This window comes from Eptesicus fuscus, chromosome 6 (assembly GCF_027574615.1).
Source record: "Eptesicus fuscus isolate TK198812 chromosome 6, DD_ASM_mEF_20220401, whole genome shotgun sequence".
In the NCBI taxonomy this organism is placed as follows: Eukaryota; Metazoa; Chordata; class Mammalia; order Chiroptera; family Vespertilionidae; genus Eptesicus; species Eptesicus fuscus.
Genome location: NC_072478.1, coordinates 75,191,945 through 75,215,919, shown reverse-complemented (window position 1 = coordinate 75,215,919; position 23,975 = coordinate 75,191,945). Strand labels below are relative to the sequence as shown.

The 23,975-nt window shown below is 38.5% G+C and overlaps 1 protein-coding gene across 6 annotated transcripts in view; it reads right to left on the bottom strand.

Annotated features, from left to right (window-relative positions):
• The window catches only part of PCBD2 (pterin-4 alpha-carbinolamine dehydratase 2), a 58,595-nt gene that overhangs the window by 10,890 nt on the left and 23,730 nt on the right, over positions 1 to 23,975 (bottom strand). The window contains exon 3 of one of the 6 annotated variants that reach the window (XM_028148331.2): positions 15,821 to 15,924. The exons of the other annotated variants lie outside the window; for them this stretch is intronic. Coding sequence (XP_028004132.2) covers positions 15,821 to 15,924 — 104 coding nt within the window. The remainder of the gene's footprint in view (positions 1 to 15,820; positions 15,925 to 23,975) is intronic. 6 annotated transcript variants of the gene reach the window in all.

Sequence of the window (23,975 nt, the reverse complement as noted above, 5' to 3'; positions counted from 1 at the left end):
TTTGGTCAAGTTACATTTAGTTCTGGTAGATTATCTTGGTTACATGGTACATACTTATTGGAGCTCACAAAACAGGCCTATACCTAGCTTGGTGAAGCATAATTGCTCCTTCCAAAAATTTTCCAGGGGTTTCATCAGCAAGTCACTAGCATCGTGCACCATCATCATCCTTTCATTTTCAACTTCATTGAGTAATTCAGCAAATTCCTTGAAGGATTCAGAGTACTGAAAACTGAAAGTCTAAGAACAGGGTATGAGCATCGGTAGGTGCTGGTGAGAACCCTATTCCAGATTGCATACAGCCAACTTCTTGTTGTATCCCCACATGACAGAAAAAAATAATATAGCTTTTAAAATATCCATATGATGGATAATATCCATTTACAGTAAGTGAACATATATTAGCCCACAAAAAAAATCCCAATAAATTCCAAAAAGTAGAAATAGTACTGATAACATTCTCTAATAAAATTTTAAATAGCCCTGGCAAGTGTGGCTCAGTTGGTTAGAGCATCATCGCCTGCACTAAAAGGTCATAGGTTTAATTCGTGGTCAGGACACATACCCAGGTTGTAGGTTTAATCCCCAGTCGGGGCATGTACAGGAGGCAACTGATCGATGTTTCCTTCTCTTTCTCTCTCTCTCTCTCTCTCTCTCTCTCTCTCCCACTCTCTCTCTCTCTCTCTCTTCCCCTCCCCCTCCCTCTCCCTCTCCCTCTTCCTCATCTCCCTCTCTCTCCCCCTCTCCCTCTTTCTCTCTCTCTCCCTCTCTGCCTCCCTCCCTTCCTCTGTCTCTAAAATTAATGAAAAATATATCCTCAGGTGAGAATGAACAAACAAACTACAACCCAAAAGTTACAAAAAGTACTACATGGAAATTTTTTTTAAATCCTTCTTTTAAAAATCTTGAGTCAAAAAATAAAAAAACAAAAATCTTAAGTCAAAGAAGACATTAAAACTAAAGTAAAAATTAATGTCATAAGTACTACATATAGGATATATCTAAAGCAATAATCAGAGTAAATATTTTAAATACTTAAATGCCTTAATAAACACAATAGAATAAAAATAAATATATTGCCCCACCAGTATGAGTCAGTGGTTGAATGTCGACCCATGAATCAGGAGGTCATTGGTTCAATTCCCAGTCAGAGCACATGCCCGGGTTTCCGGCTCGGGCTCAGTCCCCAGTGGGGGGTAGGCAGGAGGTGGCCGACTGATGATTCTTACTCATCATTGATGTTTCTCTCTCTCTCCCTCTCCCTTCTTCTCTCTCTAAAATCAATAAAAACATATTTTTTAAAATATATAAATAAAAATTATCAAAACTGACCCCAGAAGAGAAAAATATCTAAACAATTAAACAACTATAAAAAAAGAAATGTGTCTAAGAGTAACACCAAAAAGTTACAGTTCCCAATCATTTCACAGAGGAACTCTATAAAACCTTAAATCAAGTTATCTCTAATACTAAACTGTTCCAGAGTATAGAAAAAGAACATTTCCAAGTTATTTTTATAAACTATCATAACATTGTCTCCAAATTCCCACAGAGATAGCATATAATAATGAAAATGTAGATTGATCTCATATTTATTAAAATCTTAATAAACAAAACCTAGCAAAACACTGAAAGAACAAAACACCATGTACTGATAGGATTTATTCTGAAATGCAAGGATGGTTCAATATTAGGTAATATATTGACATAATTTATCATAGTAATAAAAAATTCATATGACTTCTGAAGATAATAAATTCAATATTTATTATATATTAAAATTCTTTAAAAATTTTTTTGTTTGAGAGAGAAAGAAGGGGGGGTGAAGGGAGAGAGAAACATCAATTTGTTGTTTCAGTTATTTATGCATCATTGGTTGCTTCTTGTATATTTTTATTGATTTTTTACAGAGAGGAAGAGAGAGGGATAGAGAGTTAGAAACATCGATGAGAGAGAAACATCGATCAGCTGCCTCCTGCACACCCCCCACTGGGGATGTGCCCGCAACCAAAGTACATGCCCTTGACCGGAATCGAACCTGGGACCCTTGAGTCCGCAGGCCGACGCTCTATCCACTGAGCCAAACCAGTTTCGGCTGGTTGCTTCTTGTATGTGCCCTGACCAGAGATTGAACCCACAACCTTGGTGTATCAGGACAACACTCTAACCAACCCAGCCAGGCCCTACATTAAAATTCTTAATAAAATAAGAATATATGAACCCCTCTTTAAATGATTAGAATATCTATACTAATAAAAGGGTAATATGAAAATTGGTTGAGACGCCCTCACACAATGACCAAACACCAGGCTGTGTGGGCAACCAGGCTGGCAGGGTGGGTAGTGAGGGGCAACCAGGCTGGTGGGGGGGCAGTTAGGGACAACCAGGCCGGCAGGCAGAGGCGGTTAGGGATGATCAGGCTGACAGGCAGAGGCCGTTAGGGGCAATCAGGCTGACAAGCAGGTGAGTGGTTAGGAGTCAGCGGTCCAGGATTGTGAGAGGGATGTCCAACTGCCGGTTTACACCCGATCCCTGGAATCAGGCCTAAACCGGCAGTCAGACATCCCCCAAGGGGTCCTAGATTGGAGAGGGTGCAGGCTGGGCTGAGGGGAGCCCCCCTGCCATGCATGAATTTCATGCACCGGGCCTCTAGTATTCTTAATATCATTCTTAATAAGAAAACACTAGAAGAATTCCCATTAAAGTCAAGAATAAAACAAAGAAGTCAAAATAAGTCAACAGCAGTTTTATATAATTAACTAATTAGAAAAAAAATTGGAAGAAAACATCCCATCTACAATGGAACCAAAATTTATCTAGGAGTAAACTTAATAAGAAATGTATAAATTCCATATGCAGAAAACTTTAAACCAATACTAAAACATAGACAAATCTTACATTAAAAATTTTCCCCTGTATGGGAATAAAAACCAAACAACAAACAAATTAAAAGACACACAACAAATTGTATCTGCAGTACTTATTTCCTTAACATATAAAGCATGCCTACAAATTAATAAGAAAAAGATCAACCACTCAATTTTTTTAAATGGATAAAGGACATAATAAACATAACAGAAAAGAATTGTTCTTAAACATAAAAACTGCTCAATTTCATACATGATAAAGGAAGCATAAATTTAAACTACGCTTTATGTCCATTATATCTCAATAAAGCTGAGGGGGGAACTAAGTCAAACCTGTTTGGTAAAGATCAAAGATTTCGATAATATTCTGTTGATGAAGATAGAGAAGAGACACTCGCGTGCATTCTTGGTGAATATAAAATGATAATAATCACTATAGAAGAGAATATGACAATATCTTATCAAAATTGTAAATGCCTATGCCCTTAGGAAAAAAAATGTCCATGCCTTTCGACCAAACAATTCCACTTCTAGGAATTTGTCTGCAAACATACGAAAACATAAATTACAAGAATGGTCACTGCAGCACAGCTGCAGTGGTTACAGCCATGGACTTGAGAGAGCCAAATGTCCATCAATAGGGACCTGATTAAATGTATTATGGTACATTTATACACTGGAATACTACGCAGCCATTAATAAGAATGAGGAAACTATTTATCCTCTAGCATCGAAATACCTCCTAGATATATTACTAAATGAAAAAAAATGTGTAAAAATAGTTTATGAATTATATAAAAATGAAAGAATAAAATATATGCATTAATATCTCTGGAGCTAGTTATAATGTGAATGATGGGGGGCATGGAGGAGGGAACCGGGTGATTGAGAATCAGGAACAGGAAGAGACTTCTATATTCTTTGGTACCTTTTAAATTTTGTAACACATATATACATGATCTATGTTTAAAAATTAGTTTGGGGGAAAAATGAAGAAGCCATGCAAATGAAGATCTCACTGTAAAGGCAGCTGAGATCCTGTATGTAACCTGGTTCATATTAAAATATTTTGGCTCATGTTAACTTCTTAACATATGCCTACCTGTTTAGGTGGGTTTTTAGTGCCAATTTACAGCATAGTTTGTCTATGAGCCATGTTCTGTTGAGCCTCGGCCATTTCAAACAAACATATGGCCAACAAATAACATATAATGGCTGATAATAGTTTCAGTCTTTCCTCTATTGCAAATTACAAACATTTTATGAACAAGTCAATGAATGCATGATGAAGTATGACTTTTTAAGTCACTCTGCCATTTTAAGGAATGTAAGCATTACAATCACAGTAAATTGGGCCAATGAAGTTTGTCATTTGGAAATCTCCAAACCAGCAGCAATTAAAAGATTTTTCCATGAACCCCAAATCAAGTATTCTTTGGGAACTTTAATTTTTCTTAAAGTTCCTTTTGTTTCATTTTATTCCATGAAAATATGAAAGGCTATCAGATGCACAAAACCAAAATAAAAATCCTGTATCAATCTGTGAAATGTTTAACAGCACCCTGAATTTAAAATGCGGCTTCAGCCAAATAACATGTATAATTTATTAAAGTTCTAAGACTTTAACTTCTAGCACATATTTACAATACAAATCTTTCATTACTCAGAGCAGTTCTCTTTGAAATGTTCTTTAAATCAGCTGCCTTTTATATTTTGATTGTAGACTATTTTAATTATGCACTAAAAAAGAACATATCTCCCACTAAGAAAATGAGCACCAGCGACTCCAAAGTAATTTCCCCAGTACAATCTCCATTAAGCTTCTAAATACTTCCTTTACTAATTCAATGAATTAGAACTCTATTGTTTACGAATCACCTTTATGTTTGTAGGCCCATAACCCTTCTTTTATAAAACACAATTGCCATGGAAGGAAATGATATTTATATCTGATTAGAAATGAAAACACTATTACATAAATCAGTTTGGGCATTTCTTCACGTCTTGAAACATGATCGGCAATTTAGTCTAATTGGTGATCAAGGAAACTATCTTGTGATCAATTAAAGTAATTACCAGATTCCGGCAACACAACCTACCTTAATTTCAGCTAGAGTCTGCACTTCTTCAACTTTAATTAAAAATAATGAAAATTATTAAGCAAAATGCATGGCAAGATCATTGCCAAGCACGCACATGTCATAGGACAGGACCTTCCCTGGGTGTTGGTGACGGATCAATCACAAAAACAGTGCTTGGTCCACCAAGGAAAGGCCTTCTTTGCCCCAGAATATGATTATGTGTCTCAACATGACTTTTTCATGGAAAACATTGTTAACTGTTCCAGCCACTGCAAATAGAACATCAGATCTTAATTTGTGGGCAACAGAATATTCTCGACTAGCAACATGAGAATTGTGAGGAACAGGCCCAACCAAGGATGCATTTGATCCATGCTTTTTTCCTCCAAACTGTTACCCTTATTTTGAACACCACAGTCAATTGCAAAGACTTCAGAGTCAAAGATGTAGGCTCAAATCCTAGCTCTGCTATTCACTAGCTATGTGACCTCAGAGGAATTCTTAACCTTTTAAATGAGCCTCAGTTTCCTCAGACGTAAAAGGGGGCTAATTCATGTAAAATATTTTACAGTATGCCAGTCATTCTAGTAGGCACTCAGGTAATGCTAGTTATTTATTATCATCACTAACACTTTAACATTATACACACACACACACACATATAGTGTCTATGACCTGGGGAGGAAGAATTCCTTTGCAAACCTAGTACAAGAACAACTGAAAGGCCAAAAAAATTCACCTTTGCAGGGCTGAGAAACCCAGAAACATATTTAAAACTATTTCTCTAAGTGGGTGTCCACATAGGAAGATTTCTGGTGGAACTGGCAATCTGTCAGTGAGCATCTTAGCCAAGCAGGTGACATGTCTCCCTGAGAAGCCAGACTAAAGGCCTCACTTGATGACCTTTACTTAGGCAGTCATGTGCGGGGCAGACACAACCCCACTGACCCTGAGCCACTAGTCTACCTGCATTCTATTTAATCCACTACAGAATTCAACATTTCCAATAACTCAGGCCAAGAATACCCAACTCTTGAATTGAAACTGGCTTCCCCAGGCACTTGAGACAATGTCCACAAGCTCCTGAGAGCGCAGCCTGCTCTACTGTGCCCTCAGCTGAATTAGTGCCCCTTCAGCTATTGCTAAGTACACCACCTATGCGAGAGTACGCTCACCTCTAAACACTACCTTCAAAAGCTATACTCACAGACCTGTAACATTTTAGAGCCTTTTTTTAAAAGTTCTTAAGTCAACATTTCTGGAAATTACCCTAAAAAGCCATTTGGGAAAATAAGGCAGCTCTTTTAGCTAATTACACGGAGCACCTACAAGATATGCTGTTAAATGAAAAGGCAAGGTGCAAAACAGTTTTCCTTTGCAGAATTAGGATTTCTAATTACATTAGTAAATTCCTCCTGAATTCCTAGGCTGGGAAGACTACCCTTTGAGAGAGGTCTACTCTTCTCCAGGCAGCAGTTTAACGAACATAAACACCTCTACACACAACTTTACCTAAGAGCTCTTGGTTTCTTTTCCATTTCAGTGAAAGTTCTCGAGATAGATTTCACACAGCTGATGCGTGCCAAAAAGGCATTCTGGCCAAGATGGTCACAAGGTGAGAATATCTTTTCCCTGAAAAGATACTACTCATTTCCAAATTCCTCTGCCCATAAGTTTAAATTACAGTTCCCCATATCATCATCAGCTACTATGAGCAGACCAACAGCTCAGTCTGATTAGCTCCTTCTAGAATTTCTCACAATCCAGTTTTGCTCTCTTGATCAGCACATTTCCCAGTTTTCTATCCATCCTTTCCCCTAAAGCAGACTGAAACACTGGTTTCAAAATCACGTCAAGAGAAACCATTTACCCAGAGTTCCCTAACATCTAAATAACTCCCTAGGCCTCGCTGTTCATTAGGGCTATTATTCGTGCCAATCAGTTGCTTCAGAAAAGTCCCGCTGGAGGTTTTCATTCCCGATCGGTTGATAATCCATATTTGTTGCCTTTCAGGAGTCTGATGAGGTGAGAGGCATTGCAAAGTTCTTTGTTTTGTTTTAGCAACCTTTTATGAATTAGAATTTACACTGCTTGGTTTTATCATTATAAAATTTCAACTTATATACTGGTAGAAAAAAATATCTTTAGGTTTCAACTTCATGTATCCAAACCATTAAGATATATGGAGTATATGGACAAATACATTTTTTAAAATTGAGATGCAAAATGGCCATCTACTCCTTACCTTTTCTTCTTTATAATCAATTGGCTCCTTTTAAGAGATGCAACTACTACTTACACTATATAATTCGTTTATATCTGATATGAAATTGTCCTGCCTTATTATCGTAATAAAAATATCTATATGCATCTAATTTTAAAAAGAGAGAGAAAGAAAGAAAAGGCAAAAAGGCTTCTATTCAAATTGGGACACATTAAATTAAACTGAAAGTCAAACCCCAGCAATAATAACCAAAAGGGTAGAGGAAGAGAATGAAGGCTCAGGGCAGAAACGAGGGCTCAGAGGAGCTGGGGGGCACTCAAAAATATTTTAAAGAAACAGCCAATACCTAATTTGGCTCGATGGTAGAGTAAATACACCTTCTACAAGCAGTATACATTTTTTAAAACAGTCTCATCCTTCTGCACAAAATATATGATGGTATAAAAAGGCCTGCACAATATCAACAAATTCATACTTATCCTTTCTTTTACTTACTTTTAAAATGAAATCAATTGTACTTTTAAGAGTTTTTAAGTACAGTTTTGGCAACACTGCTGATATTTCCTGTAAGAAAATACATCACTCAAATATTCGAGCCCGATCAGACATCCTGGTGTTTCCACAGAGGACCTCCAGTGATAGCTGCAATGCGTCTCTAGGAGAAAACAGCCTGCCAGACCCACTTCTCAGAAAACGGTGCCAATTCAGAAGAAGCCTGGTGAGGAAAGAGACCATCTCATAGGCATCTGTATTTATTTGTTTCAAAGGGCACATCCAGGTTGTGAACTTGGAAAGGCCCCTGAACCTGTCAGTCTTCAGACACTGAGCTGAAGCAAACCACAATATATTCAGAATTTGTCCCCAACCTGCTATGATGAGGCTTAAGGAAAGATCTACTATCACCCTTATAGACTGAAACAAGGTACTTCTTGTTTTTGTGTTTTAAAGATTATTACTAAAGAAAAAAGAAAACTCAGGGCTGGAGGCTTTTAGAATAAAATAAGCTTAGCACTTACCCTGTCTGTGAGTCAAAAGACTCACAAAGTCTAGTGAGTGGCATCATCACCCACCAGAAAAGTTCTACTCCCATCTCTGTCTCATTCTATGGCCTTAAGCAAATCCTAAACCTCTCTCATCACTCCTAGTCTCTGGAAATCGGAGGCTCTTAACTTCATTGTATGAGAAGGTCTCATAAAAACATGCAGAGTGCTCTGTACAGAAAACGTGCTACTGCGGAACACTCGGGGTTCCAATTTGCCTGAATCTTGCATAAAGTAATTTTATGCCATTGTTTTAATCTAGAAATTTTACTCTGTGTGGCAAAATAAACTTAGTTGCATCCTGAATACAAATGAATAAGTCTCTGTGTTAAAAATTCACAAATAAGGCCAATAACTCAGAAAATCATAATGAATAGAGGAAACATTTAAAAGAATAAATGCTTACTTAAGTCAATTCTTTTTGCAATAGTCCAATATAAATTACCTTATCTTGAGCTGTTGATCAGGTAGGGTATTGGGGGTTTGGGTGGGTGTTTTTTTTTAATAATTTACAAAATCCTGAAAGAAAAACAAATGGTTTTCCTGAATGGCTATAAATGGGATCATTTGTTTTTCTTCTCCTTAGAGAAGGCTCCCATTCAGTTCCCCCCCACAGAGAAGTCGCCTTCTCTGTGCAGGTGAGGGCTGATGGGCAGGCAGCACACAGCAAAGCTCCATCTCCACACCACAACCTGCACAGATCGTTCATGATCCCATCAGAGGAGAACACACACAACTGGCTCTAAAACACTGGGACAAAGAAAGAACATAGGTATTGATGGAGTGGGAGTGCGAGGCCATTTGATGCAGTTACTAAAGAGAAAGTCTTCCCCTTTTGTTTTTAAAAGTTTATTATTTCATACCTTATGCAAATCATACTTTATCTATTAGGCAATAATATTTGAGAAATACTCAAGTCAAATTAAAGGCTTCAATAGCCTTGCCAAAAGCACTGTGATTTTCCTATAAAAAAATTATTCCAATTTGTTGATCTTACATAGGATGAAACATACTGTAACAATCTTCGTAATTTATGTCCTGTTGGGACACAATGATTTAAAGTAACATAATACAGAGCCGCATCACGGCTAATCTAAACCACCTGACCAGATAAACACCAGCTTCCCTTCTCTCTTCAGCAAGGGCATTTCTGTTTATTGTCATATCATTTCCTCATTCTAGGAACATGCAGAATAAATGCAGCCAACCTGCATTTCAGTGGGAGGCTGAGCTGGCCTTTCCCATGTCAGGAGGTTTGTGTGCACACAGGTACCAGTACAATGTCAAGGGCTTACAAGACAGAAAACAATCCAAGAATTCCACCCTCAAAATCATTTACAATGAAGCAAATATGGATTCATCCAGTACAATCTGGACCAGGTGTGGTGTTATAAACCACAATCTTTTGGAGATATTTTAAAATGTCACTGAAATGGTAATTCTTTAAAACAAATTATGGGGCTTACTATGAGCCAAATTTTTATAAATGCTTCAATCATGCCTCTTGCCGTGGTCACAGGCACTCATGATCTGATTAACCAAGCTGAAACGCCCAAATTAACCAACGTCTTTGGGGGAAAGGAATTCTGGTAGAAGAGAAAGACAAAGAGTCCATGCGGCACTAACCATGGTCATTTCTGGGACACAACTGCAGAGGCACATTTCAAACTGCGAGGTTTCTCCAGGGTCCAAATCCCTTCTCCCTCCTCATATATGCAAACCTTACTGGCCAAGGAGGTTTTTAGGGAGACTTAAGGGAAGGGTTTAAAGTTTCAATTGTGGGGGGGAAAAAAAGTGCAGAAACACATGTGCATTCAGCAGATAACAATTCACTGAAAATATTCTAAATCACAACAAAATGCCTGTCTGACCAAATTTCTATAAACTTGGTTGGACAAGAGGAAAACAAACAATTGTTTAAGGGTGGTTTCAAATACTGTTTCTGCTATTACGGAGAATTTTCAAAGCTCTTCATGCTCCATTGGAAACCGCTCTGCTTCACCAAGTTCTTCTGGTCAGTCCTGCCAAAGAAATGGTCTGATACACTTTATTACAAGTTTATCGATTTGCTTACCCAGACAAATATATGTAATTATCTTTGCCCATAAAGACCAGCGTGAAACAGGATTCCTCCACTGAAAGCAATGAGATTACTCAAACACAATGAAAAGAGACGGGACTAGGCATTTGCATCCCACCTCCAGCTCCACTGAGGTCCCCACTGCAACATCCTAACTCAAGCCTACTGGCCTCGGAATGTGCAGAACCTAAGCCAACTTGACCAGCACCATTTTCAGTCTCACAGGTATCTGTCAGTTCAGGAAGGGAGACAGCAAGTATTACATTTCTGTCACAACGTGGAGCCTTTTCATTTGGAAAATTAAAGGGGAAATATCATTTTGAAATATTTTTTTCAGACAACCGACATTCAGTAACTTGGGTTTTAACATAACACTATACACAATTGTAAAAATTTTAGGTACTAGATTACAAATCTGCAGTATTACTGGTGACATAACAAGTTAGTGCTATCAACAGTGAATTTTGGGCCCTAGCCAGTTTGGCTCAGTGGCTAAAGCGTCGGCCTGAGGACTGAAGGGTCCCCGGTTCAATTCCAGTCATGGGTTCGATTCTGGTCAAGGGCACATGCCCAGGTTTTGGGCTTGATCCCCAGTAAGGGGTATGCAGGAGGCAGCCAATCAATGATTCTCTCTCATCATTGCTGTTTCTATCTTTCTCTCCCTCCCCCTTCCTCTCTGAAATCAATTAAATATGTCTTTTTTAAAAACAGTGAATTTTGGTAAAAAGTGTATAAAAGGGTCTTTTTTGCCCTAAAGCACCTACAATCTGGACTGAGGCCCTACTGTTTCCATGATCTTTGTACTTTACATGTATCTTCCCAGATTTCTAGAACCACTTCAAAATCAACTCATGTTGCTCTGAATTCACAAGGCCTTAAGTCACCTTGAGTTACACTGGCCTCATGCATGGGTAAGGATTCTCTGATGACAATGAGCCTTGTCATCACTGGGTTACAATGTGACTGTCCCGAATCTCTGACCTTCTCATAATCCTGAACCTTCATTTTTTATTAATCTGTATACCAGAGGGTTATCCCACAATCCCATTTTTGGATCTATACCTTAAGGAAACTCTCACACCTGTACTCAAGGAGACTCAATGATGCTTGTTATAGAACTGATGTAATAATGAACATCTTAAAGAAGCTAAATGTCCATCAACAGGGCAATGGCTAAACTGTGGTTAACATTTAAATTTTTACTTGATTTGCAGAGGACTAGAACATTTTAAAAACACACCTACTGTACCAGAAGCAGTGCGATGAGATGGAAAGACTATCTAGTTAGGAATCCACGGTCGACACCCAGACCTTGAGCAAGTTACATGACTTGGCCCAGCTGAGATTCCCATCGGGTACAAGGAGATGATGTGTAGCAATCGCACAGCACAGTGCCCTCACATACACAGTAACGTTCAAGAAAAGACAATATTAGCTAATAACAGCTGCAGTAGGATCTAGTAGGCACAAGGAACAGGCTATCTCTGATTATCTCAGCATTAACCATTAATTATTTTATCATTTACATGGAGACACCTGAATAGACTCTTTTCTGATCAAGTAGCACCTTCTAAACATAATTGATTCTTGATGACTATGGATCGTAGTGTATCTCAAGGCCTGAGATACCAGTGATTCTCACTGCTTAGTTCTGTGGACAGAGGAGGAAAGGGAAAACATGATGGCCATTTGTAAAATCACAAGTCCAGGGCAGGCACTCGCACCACCCGTGAACAGGTTGATCGTGCCTGTTTTACAGAGGAGAGAACTGAGGCTCCGGCAGGTAAGTCACGTGCCCAGAGTCACACACCTCATAAAAAGTGAGGCTGGAATTCGAATACAACTATGTCCAACTCCAAAGTCCCCATGTGTGAATTCAGGACAAAGCCCTGATGTCAGGATATACTTTTTTCTATTTACTTACCTAAATGTTAATTATAGCAAAAATAAGTTTCCTGTCGTTTTCATTTCAAAAGTTTGATTGCAAGAGAAAAATAAAGTATTACAGAGGTTTAGAAAAAAACTATTATATATCTTTTTATTTTTTCCCTGTGCCCTATTTTCCATTGTCATGATAATATTTATTTATTTATTGTGTATCCTGAACCTTTCTTATAACATGAAAACATCCTACTCATTTTCCATGAGGCTCCTGGTCTTCTTTATTTTTAGAAGCTGCACAATCTCACATAGAATGGGTAATTTTCTCTTTTAGGAATTATTTCATGTAAATAGTTTAATCATGTAGAAGAGACGGCATGTATACCAAACGTATCTTTTTTAAATTTTCCCATGACATTTTAGTAAAATATTTTCTTTAATTTATCTTTATTGCTGAAAATATTACAGATGTCTCTTTTTCCCCATTGACTCCTTCCATCCACCCCGCTTCCTCCAGAAGCATGGAACAGACAGACAAAGCTTAGAGGGAAGGAGAGAGGGGGTAGGAAGAGATTAACAAAGAACTTATATGCGTATATGCATAACCCATGGATCCAAATATATCTTTTTAAACCAGGCCTTCTAAACAACCATTCTTTGAATTCTCTACCAATACACATTGCAGAGTTTCAGGGGCAAAATTAGAAGAACAACAGTATAATTGGGGGCTTATGGAATAAATGATAAGACTTTTTAAAATTCTCTTTTAAATGTCCAGTGAAAACATTAGACAACATGATAAAATCCTCTTTAACTCAGTACCTATTAAAGCAACCAATTCGTTTAGGTATTAACAATCTGCTGTGACAAAACCATAACAATTAACCTGTTAGAACCTCCACCCACCAAACTTGAAACAATAGAGACACTGTCATAAAATTATCCCATGTGCAGGCAGCATGCCTTGTGGAAAGATCCCCAGAGTAGACGTCTCTGAGACCCAAGTTCTTACCCTCAAATACTTCTCCTGCTACATGTGCGACTGTGGGCATGCCACCCATCTGTCACACTCACCTACTCTATTTGTCCAGGAGAGGACCAATGAAGGACTATGAGAGCACGTCAAGGAGCCAGAATGAGCTACCTCATTCACTGCTGGTGGGAACATAAATCGGTACAGGCACTGTACTAAACAGTATGGAGCTACCTCAAAAAATTAAAAATAGAAATACTATATAACCTAGCAATCCCTCTTCTGGGTATCTACCCGAAAAATCTGAAAACATTTACTCATAAAGATATATGTTCACTGCAGCATTATTCACAGTGGCCAAAACATGACAACAACCGAAGTGTTGATAGATAGATGATTGCATAAAGAAAATGGAATCCTACTTAGCCAGTAAAAAAAAAAAAAAAATACTATTTTTGACATGGATGAATCTTGATATGTTAAACAAAATAAGTCAGATGGAAAAAGATAAGAACCATATGATTTCACTCATGTGGGATATAAAACAGAAATCGACAAATTAAAACTCATAGACATGTCCTTACCAATGTATCTCAGTGGCGAGAACATCGGCCTGAGCACCAAAGAGATGTGGGTTCCATTCTGGGTCAAGAGCATGTACCTGAGTTGCCAGTTTGACACCTGGTTCTAGTCAGGGCACGTGCAGGAGGCAACCAATCAATGTCTCTCTCACATTGATCTCTCTTTCTCTCACTCTCTCTCCACCCCACTTCTTCCCTCCCTCCCCAGTATACTCTCCCTTCTAGTCTCTCTAAAAATCAATGGAAAAATATTCTCAAGTGAGGATTAACTAACAATAACAAACACATACACACACACACAAAAGCCTCAAAGACACAAGAGTATGGTGGTTACCAGAGAAAAAGAGGGGTGGGGGAAGTAGAAGAGGCTAAAGGGGTCAATGGTGACTGGAAGGGGATTTAACTTTGGGTAGTGAACACACAATGCAATATACAGATGATTCATTATAGAATTATACACTTGAAACCTATATAATCTTATTAATCACTGTCACCCCAATACATTTAATAATTTAAAAACAAAAAACAAAAACAACAACTTCATGCCCAGCTGGTGTGGCTTAGTGGTTGAGCATCGGCCTATGAACCAGGAGGTCATGATTCAGTTCCCAGTCAGGGCACATGCCTGGATTGTGGGCTTGATCCCCAGTGTGGGGCATGTAGGAGGCAGCCAATCAATGATTCTCTCTCATCATTAATGTTTCTATCTCTCTCTCCCTCTCCCTTCCTCTCTGAAATCAATAAAAATATATTTAAAAAATAAAATAAAGTAAAATAAACCAGAAAGTTTCAAAAGGCAAAATCTGAATTCGCACTCACCAAGCACTACCCTGAATCCACATGAATGATGTGTAGGCGTACTCTGCTATAGCCTCCTGACATTTCACAGATCCTCCATCTCTCTCCAGCACTCATTTGAGTATTGTTCACCTCACGTCTTGTTCATAGGCCATCTATATATATAAAAGCCTAAGCGACCGAATGACCGGTCAACTGGTCGCTATGATGCAATGACCACCAGGGGGAAGGCGCTCAACGCAGGAGCTGCCCCCTGGTGGTCAGTGCGCTCCCACAGCGGGAATGCTGCTCAGCTGACCATCGGGCGCCAGACACAGGGCTCACAGCTGGCCGCCACAGCCCGGATACCACAGCGGAGTGGCAGCGAGCCTACCGAGTGGTGGTGGCGGCAGGCGCAGTGGGACCGGGATGAGCAGGAGCAGCAGGCAGGAGCGGCAGGCAGTGTTGGACTGCCGGTTTTGGCCCGATCCCCACAGGCTATGCCAAGGGGCCTCTAGTTTTATATAAGGAACTTCAGCATCCACCATTTTAGTACCCAGTAGGGGTCCTGAAAGCAATCCCCTACAATACCAAGGGACAACTGTACCTTGAAGTGATCTTCACTTTAATTTCTCCAAATTATGATACTGGTGGAGTTTCATAATGAGGCCAAAGTCCCCATTACCCGATAGCCTGCCTAATCTCTTCCTCAAGTACCCAGTGCAAACCTGGGGCCATGCCTCCCCTGGTGTCTGAGATGCATTCTTCATTGCAACCTTGAGAATTATGACCAGTTGCAAATCTAAAAACAAAAAATAAGTCGAGCTGTGAATACAGGGAGTGGCATGAGGTCAGAAATAATTTGGGGGTGTCTCTGAAAGCATGGTCTAGACCAGCGGTCGCCAACCAGTGGTCTGCGGACCACTGGTAGTCCATGAGGTCCGAAAGGTTGGCGACCACTGGTTTAAGGAAACCTTTGGAGCAGTGGTCGCCAACTGGTGGTCCGCAGACCACTAATGGTCTGTGAGGTCCAAAAGGTTGGCGACTGCTGGTCTCGACAGCCATGCTTCCTGAGACCAACAGGGCTGGGACTGGCAGGAGCTGTAGCAGTTACCTGACCCAAATCCCCTGGCTCAGAAAAATCCCCTGGCTTACAATTTTTAATCTTAATTTTCTGTACAAAAGAGGTGTTCTGCCTTGACATTAAATCTCTCCGGGCCCATGCAGAATGTTACAGAAAAGTGCTCAAATAGTCCTGTGATACAGAAAGACCGAGAAGGGAGAGTGTATTTGATATACAGGCCTAGCACTCCTACCCTGCATAGTTCATCTTCTGTCAGCCTTGGCTTCCTCAATGATAGCAGGGTTCCTCCCACTGTGTGACTTGATGACCAGCACAAAGAGGTAAGTGCTATATTCCCTGGTGATTAAAAAAGAAGAAGATTATTCTCATAGCACAGACTGGGGTCTCCCTTAGCCAGCAACCAGACTGTTTAAAAAGTGAGGGTTTTTATTTTCCTGGTAGTTAGGGAAGAATCTAGAGCTCTGTCTGGCATCAATGACCTATTTAGGACCTCAGAAGTGTTTTTACAAGCTCAGTAAAACTTTAAGGTAGTTAAGTGTCCGATTTATCTTTCAGTTTCACATATTGTTAAGAGCAGACCCCAAGTCACAAATGTCAGTCTCAGCCTTTCGGAAAGCACCTTTGAACCTTCATATGTGTTTCATCTGTTGCCTTCCTTAGACACATTGACGATTTTAGGCCTGGAGATTGTGTCCACACATGGTAGGTGCTGCACAGGATTTTAGTGGTCTCTGATTTTTTGCACAGACTGGGGCATTCTGGGTCACTCTTTCTCCTGACTGCCTCAGATTTCAGTAAAACTTGCTTCAACAATGATGGAGGTTCCTATGACCCAGGAGATGTCCCATACATAACACATGAGCATAACAAGTTACGAGTACAAAGTTCTAAAAATTTCAAAATCTCAAAAAAACAACAAAAACAATAAAATCTGAATATAAGAAAATCAACAACTACATTAACACAAACTTGTAATAAAGATACAAATTCTGTCCAGCCACCTTCTGTGTGTGTACCACTTTCCAACAGGCAGGGTAGTACTGAATAATGACAGCTAAAAGAAACTCACATATGCCCATTTTTAGAAGGTTTCAGGTTGGTGTTTTCTCTCAAAATTCAATATTATTCAGTATTTTCTTTAAATACATTTCCTTTAAACAGGGGGGTGGGGGCATACATGGGGAGGGGTTTGGAGTGGGAATGGGGGATGAGGACAATTATGTGGTACCATAATAAAAATAAAATAAAAATTATAAAAAAATAAATAAATAAATAAATACATTTCCTTTAAATGGTAAATATGGTTAGGTATATTCCAAATATAATATTTTTAAAGGCTAAAAAATTACAGTAATGGATTTAATTATTTTTAAATCTGCTCACAAATCTGAAATAGAGAAAATGAAGGTTAAATTAACATAGACAGTATTTATATTATTTATTTAAGGAAAGCCTTTGGATTTTAGAAGTATGGGTAAGCCCTACTTTATTAAAAAGCTTAAAAATTATAGCTAAATAGCCCTGGCCGATTTGGCTCAGTGGATAGAGCATTGGCCTGCAGACTGAAGGGTCCCAGGTTCCAGGTTCGATTCCAGTGTGGGGCACATGCCTGGGTTGCCGGCTTGAACCCCAAAAGGGGGCTTGCAGGAGGCAGCCGATCAATGATTCTCTCTCATCATTGATGTTTCTATCTCTCTCTCCCTCTCCTTTCCTCTCTGAAATAAATGGGGATTTTTTTTAAAAAAAAATTATAGCTAAATAAATATTTTTTTTTTGTTGTGGCATCTTTCTTTTGCCACTTGTAATTCTGTGAGTTAGCAATAAATGACTTTGATTACTTCAAAATAAACGGGAAATGATTTGAGTTTTAATGTAATTTTTTAAAAGGGTAATAAATTTCTTTAATAGCAATATATATATATATATATATATAGATATATATATATAATTAAAATTTCTAGACTTAATGTTTGAATTTCAGACAGCATTCAAGCATTCCTAACTTCACAACCTCCTAACTGTATTCCTTCCCTCCTACCCCCCTAGCACTACCTCAGCACCAGCCTCCCAGCCTCTACTCTCACACAAAATTAAGCCAAAGGCTAATTTCTATTTTGTCATACTCTAATCTTGTGCTCCCAAAGTATCCCCCAACACACAACACAACCATGTCAACAGTCTCTTCTTCTCCAAAGTCAGAGGGTTCACAAAAGTGTGATGGCACTCGACAGATAGTGAAAATCGGTTATAAAACTAAAAAGTCCCACTGATCCCACCATATTATAGACAAAATGGTTAGTCAACCACAAAGCTATTTCAGTATATTTCTGCTGCCATTCCTTAGTAAGAAAATGACTTTTAAAAGTTAGTCAAAGAACCATGAAAGGCAAGGCTAATAAAGCCGCTGCTGGTTTCAGTTCTGGTACCCAAAGTCAATGGCAATAGTGATGGATCCTGAGACGTGCATTATGATAAATACTGAAAAACAGCAACATTGTAGGCATGGAGACTACAGGAACTACAGACCAAAAACCAAACCTCGAACCCCCATACTCACAAAGCTAAAACGTTTCCTCGTGTGAGAAACAGAACCACCACTAACAATTTTTGAAAATAATATTTGAGTCTTGGCTCAACTGGATAATTTCATTCTGCACTGAAAACCATTCCATTCAAATTCCCAAAGTCTACGAGCAGATTCGTACTACTTTTGAGACATAGTTTCCTTCCAAACCCAATGAAATGAAAGGCAGAAACCAGCAAAAGAAAAATATTAAATAACATATATAAGATGGTTTACCATTTTATGAAAAACAAATGAAGAATTAAACTCACATCACACTGATAAACTGAGAGGCTGCCAGTGGCTTTCAGGGCAGATGTAACATTTTAACAAATGTGATTGTTTGTGAACAAAATAATTCTGATCAAAAACTTAATTGCAGCCAAAGTGAGCCCTGGGCTGTGTCAGCATAATCCATTCTGACAGGAAGCAGTGAGTGGAGATTCCTACTGTGAAAGGAGCACATGTGAAAGGTCAGCTTTGGCTAGAACTTCAAAACCGTTAACGTGTAAAACAGTGTGCATTAGAGCCCGGAACGGCTAACCACTGGATTAGCGGATGTCCGTTGTGTGGGTCTGATGTGCTTTTGGCAGGTAATGGTTAATTTGTAAATAGGCAATGTATTGTAACTTTCTTCTCTGCCTCTTCCCAACATTTACCAGCAGAACCCATTCTTAATTACAGTCCAGAATAAATGCAGTCTTAGAGTTATGACATGGTCTCATTATAAGTTTCTTATTTTTTAAATAAAACTTAAGTTTTTTATTTAAATTCTTTATTGTTGAAAGTATTACATATGTCTCCTTTTTCAAAACCTATTTTAATAATTTAATGAAGGAGAATCTGCATGTATTTAAAAAATAAATGTGTGTTGATATAATGAATTTTTTTATGTAAAATTAATGTATGTTTATCCAATAGCAACTATAATAGCCAAATGAGGATTTCATTAGAAGAAATACTTTACTCAAATACCATAATCTGAAAAACCAATTACATAATACTATGTTACATGGGATAATACAAAATCTAAATAAAAATGCAGTTAATATCAGTTTCCATTTTTCAGCAAGATGTTACTTATGAAAGAACCAAGCTAAATATTATCTTACAAGCAAAGGAATATAAAAATACTTTATACATATTTAGTGCCATAAAATTGGTCCATTTGGCTTTAAAGTAACAATTTCTCCTATATCTAAACCAGTTAAGGTAATATGGCATTAATGAGTGATAAAAGCTGGTACTAGGTACTTCAAGTCAATGATTATTTTAGGGTTAACGCATTTCTGAGTTGAGGAGAAATAATATTTCTCTGGAAATGAGTAGGTCTTCCAAAATAAGTCTTAAAAAAAATAAGTCTTATTTCTGTTCTCAAAATCATCCTTCTAAGGTTGTGTCTTTGGCTATTGGACAGATGCCGCTCCTTGACCCTGTGGAGGCTAAATCCAGGGATCATGAAGATGCTTACATGGCAAGGATAGCCTCATCACCAGCAAACTCATGATTCCTATTCCCTTCAGAATGTCAACTGACATCTTTAGAAACAAAATCACACATGAGCTAACAAATGGAATGAAAGACTGAGAAGAATCTGGTCAGCAAAACAAAGTATCAATTTCTTATGTTTCTGCTTTCCATACTATAAAGGACCTGAAACCTTTCATGTATTTGGAAGATTCAGAATCTTCCTAATTGTCTGTTTCTGAAAGTATGGGATACATTTACCAATCTGCTGCTTTTCCTGGGCTCCAGGCCCTGGCACACAGTCCCTGCCCCCCAAGGAGTTTATAATGTAGAGAGGGCAGAAAGGTCATCCATGAAAACCAGGTAAGAAGTAAAGGAGATAGAGTAGGAAGCAATCAAGAAAGGCTAGAAACAGCCCAAGTGCCAATCAGTAGATGAGTGGTTTAAAAAAAAGTGGTACATTTACACAATGGAATACTATGCAGCTGTAAAAAAGGATCTCTTACCCTTTGATGAGTATTATACTAAGTGAAATAAGTCAATCAGAAAAAGACAAGTATCACATGTTATATGTTGAATCTAATGAACAAAATAAACTGACAAACAAAATAGATCCAGAGACATGGAAGCATGGAATAGACTGAGGATCCTCATAGGGAAGCAGGGTGTGGAGGGGGGTAGCCGGGGGGGGGGGGGGGTAAGAGATCAACCAGGAAACTTATGTGCATATACTGTATGTATAACCCATAGACACAGACAATAGTGGAGTGAAGACCTGGGGAGGAGGAGGGTCAATGGGGAGAAAAAGGGGACACCTGGCCCTAGCCGGTTTGGCTCAGTGGTTAGAGCTTTGGCCGGCAGACTGAAGGTTGGCGGGTTCCATTCCAGTCAAGGGCATGTACCTCAGTTGCAGGCTCGGTCCTCAGCCCTGGTTGGGGCGTGTGCAGGAGGCAACCAATTGATGTTTCTCTCTCTGTCTTTTCCCCTTCCTTTCACTCTCTCTAAAAATCAACAGAAAAAATACCTTAGGGTGAGGGTTAAACAAAAATAGGGAGAGGGGGAGACATCTGTAATACTTTCAACAATAAAAATAAATTTAAAAAAAAGAAAGAAAGGCTGTGAGAGGCTGGTGCTGGGCACATCCATAGAGTAGAAACTGCAATAGATTCACAGTAGGACACCTATGTTCCCCAGGAGCTGAATTTATCCTATGTACACAAATGCAAAAGAGATGTCATAATTCAGAAAAAAAATATTTTACAAGGCTCCAAATTGGTCATTAATAGGTATTTTCTTGTACCGTTAAGTGATTAATTACACCTGGTAACACACTAAGTACATATAACTATAATTTTGGCCTCACTCCTAATCGTTTTTTCCGTCACCACAACCCTTTCAACATAGTAATTCTTGGCTACTGTTCCACTTCCTTGGTGAGCCTCGGGCTCAAAGAAGCTTATGAACTTAACTCCAGAAAGATGGTCAACAGAGAGAAAGTGCCTCCACACAGAGTTCCACCTTAAAGCAGATATGCCCACGCAGGGTCCTGGGCCCCAAGCTAAGACACTGCATGCTGTCCTACCCTCAGTGCCAACACTTACGATTTTCTCTCTCAGGAGCAAGATTATTGCTAAGGCAGTTACAACTACTGATTATGAAAAAGATGTTGCTTGCTTCTTAGTTGGCTTATATTTGTTTACATGTCTTAAAATACTAAATGTCCTGAAGGTTGAACTTATACTTTAATTCACTTCTGGACTGTAAGTTACTTTTCACAAATATGTTACCAGTTTCTTTTTAAGGACCAATGTTCAAATGGGAGGACACCAAAGAAATTAATCATTCAATTCTTATTTGTAGGAGCAGATTCCCTATAACTTGTAAATTATCTTGATTTACGATGAATCATTATTATATTCATAAATGCTGGAAAGTTGGTGAACAACATGATATAATGACACCCTGGAATAATTTTATAACTGCAGGTGTGCAAATCATAACATGTGGGAGATGACTCAAAGGATAATGGGGAATAAAACAGTTTAGGAAGGGTCACATAAAGGAGAGAAAGGGACGAGGGCACGTACCCCATTTTCCAAGATGTCTTTAATACCAACTACTCGTTTATAGGCAGATGCAATGGAACAGTCAGGCATGGGCAGCACAGTCAACAGTTAGGTTTAAACAAGCAAAGGCAAAATGCTCCATAATTTACAACAACCCAATCACATTGCTCATTCTTTTGAGGTTAAATGCTACTGACATAAGCTACACCTGAATCCAATCAGTGCAGAGACGTTGAGAAGATTCACACAAAAGGACTAAATTTGTCACAAATGGGTTGGTTTCCGATCTTAATGTAGCCAAGTTGCTTTACTCTGACCTCCATTGAACAAATCAACTTAATGGGCACTAGGAGTGCTATAAAACTTAACAATGGAGTGATTTTTAACTTTTAAAATATAGTTATGAAGCAAAATGTTGGATAGCTTCTACAATACTGGAAATCAAATTAAATCTAGATGTTTTTTAACAGTCTTGACAGATATAATCCTAGTTACCATGTAAATTTATGGTAAGCTGCTGTGATATTAGCCACAGGTGCTACTTTTAATATATGAGCCGCATCTGGCTGGGAATAGAATTTCTCAGAGGACTGAAAATGACCTCACTATCAGACAATGGAAGGGGGGGAAACAAGACCACTGTGGCATATAAAGAGTTGAAGATGTAGTCCACAACTAAATATTTCATATAAAATTTATTTTAACTCTGCAGTTATAGATTAAAGGATATTATGCTTTCAATATTTAAGAGGCGTAGATATATTTCAACCAAATATCCAAAAGATTAAGAATGTAAGACAGTTACGAATACCCTGGGTACATATATAATACTAGTTTTCCGACCTTTGATCAAGGTTGGAAAAAATGATGCACTGAGACTTGAAAAGAAAATTCTTTCATGGTTCCCAAGCACACGACAAGATTAGACACCATCAAGCATACCAAACCAAGATGTAACAATTACTGGTCTCTAAGCAGCAGCAACTCTCCAGCGCCTGGCCACATCACTGGCTATGTTTTTAAAGTTCTTTGGAGTCATTCATCACATCCAAGACAACATTCTCACAAAGTGAAAATTTTTTAAGTCACTACAAGTAATTAGCATTCAGAGTTTCAGAACCAGCAATATCACCCAGAACAAATACAAAAAGAAAATACAAGTTTCTCTTACCTAATTCAAAAATATGTATAAAACACAAAAGTGTTTCCTTTTAGGAAACCCTTCCTGAACCATTCGTAAGCCATCATTTGCCAGAGAACTGGCAAGTGTGGAAATGTGATCGAGGATTTACAAAGATTTAATTTCCTATGAAGTAACTCTTCCCAAATTAAACCAGCTTTCTTTATCTGAAGAAAAAAAAAATCTCTAAAAGAGAAGCATTTCTATGAAACTATTCCCTACACTACTGCACTAAGCTGTAAGAATAGTAGCTACAAAGCCCTATAGCATAACATTTTCCTTCTGACCTTTTCAAGTAACTGGAAGGGCTTGATTTTTTTAACTTCAACAAATCAATCTAGGCATCGATTTCTATTTACATTGTTTTTAAACAAGTAACTGGATCTATGCCTGATTTCAATGGGCAACAAGATCCTGAGTGTCTTTAGCAAGAAGAATGTGGTGTGACTCCCTCTGTGATAATCAACAGCATTTACCCGGAGCATTTAGAAAAGGTGGACTCGCCCAGCCGGTGTGGGTCAGTGGTTGAGCGTCGACTTGTGAACCGGGACTTCACGGTGCGATTCTTAGTCAGGCACATGCTGGGGTTGCAGGCTCGATCCCCAGGGTGGGGCGTGCAGGAGGCAGCCAATCAATGATTCTTCTCATCACTGATGTTTCTATCTCTCTCTCCCTCTCCCTTCCTCTCTGAAATCAATAAACACATATTTTTTAAAAAGGTGGGCTCATAAAGCTTCATCTGTGAAGATGGTTAGTTACTATAGAAGGGTATTGGCTAAATTAAATATGAGCTTTCCATTAAATGGAATACTATGGTGTCCAAATGAAATGTAGGGTGTCCAAAAAATGTATACACACACTTTGAATAATTTAAAAGCAGTGTTTATTAAAATACATTTCCTTTTCGAAACTGAGCTATCAGCTGTTAAAGTGTGTATACATTTTTGGGGGGACACCTTGTACATCCTACCATTAAAAATCATGAAGTAAAATATTTCACTGACAGGGGAAAATGTTTACCATACATCATGTGAAAAAGTAACTGAGCAAAAGACATCTACGATATGACCCCAAATATATAATTATATACATATTCACAAAATACATATTC